At 34.4% G+C, this 3,822-nt stretch overlaps 1 protein-coding gene across 1 annotated transcript in view; it reads left to right on the top strand.

The window, feature by feature from the left end:
• The first annotated feature begins 591 nt into the window (after positions 1-591).
• LOAG_16760 (cytochrome P450 4V2) overlaps positions 592-3,822 on the top strand; it is an 8,183-nt gene continuing 4,952 nt past the window's right edge. Inside the window, exons 1-9 of the mRNA XM_020449414.1 lie at positions 592-797; positions 1,833-1,911; positions 2,027-2,205; positions 2,493-2,619; positions 2,787-2,862; positions 2,945-3,048; positions 3,125-3,233; positions 3,291-3,419; positions 3,630-3,803. Of these exons, the coding sequence (XP_020307073.1) occupies positions 625-797; positions 1,833-1,911; positions 2,027-2,205; positions 2,493-2,619; positions 2,787-2,862; positions 2,945-3,048; positions 3,125-3,233; positions 3,291-3,419; positions 3,630-3,803 (1,150 nt within the window). The 5' untranslated portion in view covers positions 592-624. The remainder of the gene's footprint in view (positions 798-1,832; positions 1,912-2,026; positions 2,206-2,492; positions 2,620-2,786; positions 2,863-2,944; positions 3,049-3,124; positions 3,234-3,290; positions 3,420-3,629; positions 3,804-3,822) is intronic.

The raw sequence follows: 3,822 nt of genomic DNA on the forward strand, positions 1-3,822 counted from the left end.
CCAGAAGTAGAATACATAAAGTCTGAATTTTCCTTATAATTATGTGCATACCGCACTAATTGTTTTTAAGGGAAAATGTAGCTGTTTTATTCTAGAGTTTTCCTTCCTGTCTGCTTTCGTTTTATCATTTCACCTATTCCAAAATTAACTGTGTGATTTTAGAAATTTTCAGAGAGCATCAAGGGTAATTAATTTGCTTTAATTTATTCAAGTACCATCACGATGACATCGTAGCACAGTTCTTTTATTGTGTATGCATACCATTCATTAGTTGTAAAGGATCTGAAATTAGGTTCAAAATTCTAAACACTATTGAATGAAAGTGAAGTTCGCTACCAATCATTTTCCCATTCTAATTTTCAAGCCAGTTAAAATTGGAAAAAATTGCGATAAATCTGGAAATATTATTTATTAGAAAAAAATAAATATAAGAGTGAAGAAAACAAAAATGTGACAGTTGGGACGAGAAAGAAAGTAACTATTATGGATTAATCATTCAGGGGAAACCACAACATACTCCATTTCCAACAAATTATTCCAAGCATTATATTAAAATACCAAACATGGATATGTATATATATATATATTACAGAATTCTTCGAGCAAGCTCAAGGCTTAGCATATATGTTACAAGCTCGTGGCGAGCGCATGTGTCGTATTTGGTTCGGTCCTTGGCCATGGGTTTTACTCTATGGAGCAGAGGAATGCGAAGCCATTCTCGGAAGCAATAAAATCTTAGACAAACCCTTACAATATAGCTTTTTAAGCGGTTGGATTGGACAGGGATTACTCATCAGGTTGTACTTTACTTTTGTCAAATATTTCGTAGTTTTGAAATTTTTTGGTAAGGTACGAATTTTTTACTACATTTTTTTCTGAAAAAGTTTAACAAGTTGCAGGTGCTAGAAATCGGGCAAAGTTGCTTCTTTACTTGAATGAAATGTAATATTTAAAAAAAACTAGAAAACTTTGAATTTGCAAGTTTCCTTGTGGAAAAAATTGATCCAATTTCGCGGTGTCATCGATCTCCTACTAGTGCTTGATAATAGTGCATGCATATAACCGAAAAATCTAATTACTTTCTGAAATGAAAATTAGCCCAATTATGAGTCACTTCCTTAACTCATTAATAAGACCCGAAAAATTGGACAGTGATAAATCTATTCGTTATAACAAAATTTCGTTCAATAAAATATAGAATCACGGTTTTTCTTCGCTGAAATCATGATAATTAATCCCTCAAATCTTTATTAAGAAGCAAATTTAAAAATAGAAAAGAGAAAAGAAGCAATCGTATTACTAATAGGAGGAGCAAATGCAAATTACTTTTCTGGCACTAATCGTGCAGATCGTTTTCGGACAAAAAAGAAAGAATTCTCATATGCGATGGAAATATTTAGAATGCTTCTCTTCAATCTATCGAAAGTTACAATTCCACGTATGAATTTGAAGTGAAGTATAGATATGAGGGAAATATTGCTGAATGGATCAATTCTGATTAAGTCACTCAAACGATACATTTTGCCGTGAATGATGGAAGTTGATTTTTACCGTTTTTCACTTGTGTTTGCCACAAGGGAGCAAGTAGTTCCGCACAAAACATAGTTAATTTATTGATTCTTTATTCAAATATCTGAAAAACGTTAACTTAAGAACCAAATTTACCTAATTACTTGGACAACAAATTACTTTTATTTGTTTTTCTTTTTCATATTTTACCTATTCTATTCCTGTAGTTTATTGTTATTTCACCACGTTGCCGTCATCTTTTTTTCTTTTAATTGCGAATAATTCATTCTATTTTTGTTTTCTCATTTTTGGCTTCATTTCAGTGAGCCAACAAAGTGGCGATTGCGACGAAAACTTCTCACGCCGACATTTCATTATGACATACTGAAGGATTTTGTTGATGTAAGCAAAAGCCTCTGCAAGTGGCTTTGTAAATTGTGTGGAACCGAACCCTATGCTTTGGAATGATAAATATAACAATCAGACCCTTTTAGTCTCACGTGAACTCAATCTTTAGGTATACAATAAGCACGGACAAACACTGTTGCGTAAATTTCAAGCATTGTGTGGTGATCAGTACAGTGATATATTTCATATGATATCACTGTGTACCTTGGATGTCATCTGCGAAGCCGCCCTTGGGGCACATGTTGATGCCCAGAACAAATCGTCTCCGTATTTGGAGGCTGTTTGCAAGTTTGTTTATTTAAGTTATTTGATCAGCATTCAAAAGGTTAACGATTAAATACAAATAAATAAGGAAATAATGGACGTTAGAATGAACAAAGAAGCTAAAAAACATCAAATTCCTTCCAATCATACGAAGCAAAACAAGGAAGAATGGTGGTAAAATTTTTCGATATTTCAATTTTCGAAAAATTTACGTCCGTTTCAATTTCAACGTTTGATATACCTTTGTGAGATTACTTCCTTTTCTCGTGATCGCATTGGAAATGAGTAAAAAAAAAAAAAATAGATTTAAGGATAAAATATATGATTCATCAACGAACACTGAAGGCGCATTTCTACTTCGATACTATTTATAATATATTTGGCAGTGGGAAAGATGAGAAAAAATGCACTAAAATACTTCATGAATTCACTGGCGCGGTAATTTGGTGACATAATCTTTTGCTTCAAAAATATATAAATCCTCTCATTATGCGACTTATTCAAATAACAATGCTGCGAAAACTATCGAGAAACTTTCCCCTTTTCACCTTTATGCTGACATTTTGTGAAAAATCTGCTTTTATTAAATCCAATTAATCTTACAGGCAATAGCAAATCGCAAAAGACTGGTCGATGAAGCCGGAGGTGTCGACAACCTAATGGAGAAAGAAACACTGTCAGGTATGGCAAGGTTGTTACCGAATAAAACATCGTAACCTATTTACCAATCATGAAGTACTGCATGTTAAATATTCATTTTAAGGCAAACGACGTATGGCGCTTCTGGATTTCATGCTTGATTTGCATGCGAAGGGTCAGTTACCTATGGAGGGTGTGCAGGAAGAAGTGGACACATTCACTTTTGAAGTATCTTTTTATTTTATTATTCAACGATTACATAGAATTATCTTTCAGTGACGGATAAGCTTGAAAAGGATTTCAGGCACACGACACGACTTCAACAAGTATGAACTGGTTTTTACACTTGATGGGTACCAATCCGGAAATTCAAGCAAAAGTTCAAAAGGAAGTTGACGAAGTTTTAGGAGAAGGTATGCAGCCTTATATATGTATATATAGTTAGATAATACTGTATCGAGAATTTTCAGAGAACAGACCTGTAACATACGAAGACCTCGGACAACTGAAGTTCCTGGAGGCCTGTATCAAAGAAACACTGCGATTATTTCCCAGCGTACCTGTGCACGCCCGACAATTGACCAAAATTACGAAAATTGGTAAAATTTCTCCACCATTCGAAATGCACATATCGAATTTCAAATCAGTAACATGTTGTGACCTCTTTCAAACTCCGTCTTGTTGTCCTGTCGGCATCTATAAACTAATCCTTGCGGCAACTATGCCTAAATTCCTTAAATTCCACCTGAATAATCGAAGGCGATTTCTGATCGATCATGAAGAAAATGTTTTGTAACTTCTAATTCCAGGAAATAAAGTGTTGCCACGTGGTACAGGTGTTTTGATTATCGCGTCAATGATTCATCGGGATTCACGATATTGGCCAGACCCAGAAGTATTTAAGCCAGAACGATTTATCGGTAGCCAACTCAGACATCCGTTTTCATACATTCCTTTCTCTGCTGGACCTAGAAATTGCATCGGTACTAGATTTTCGAGACT

Source organism: Loa loa (assembly GCF_000183805.2).
Source record: "Loa loa unplaced genomic scaffold supercont3.17, whole genome shotgun sequence".
NCBI classification, from domain to species: Eukaryota; Metazoa; Nematoda; class Chromadorea; order Rhabditida; family Onchocercidae; genus Loa; species Loa loa.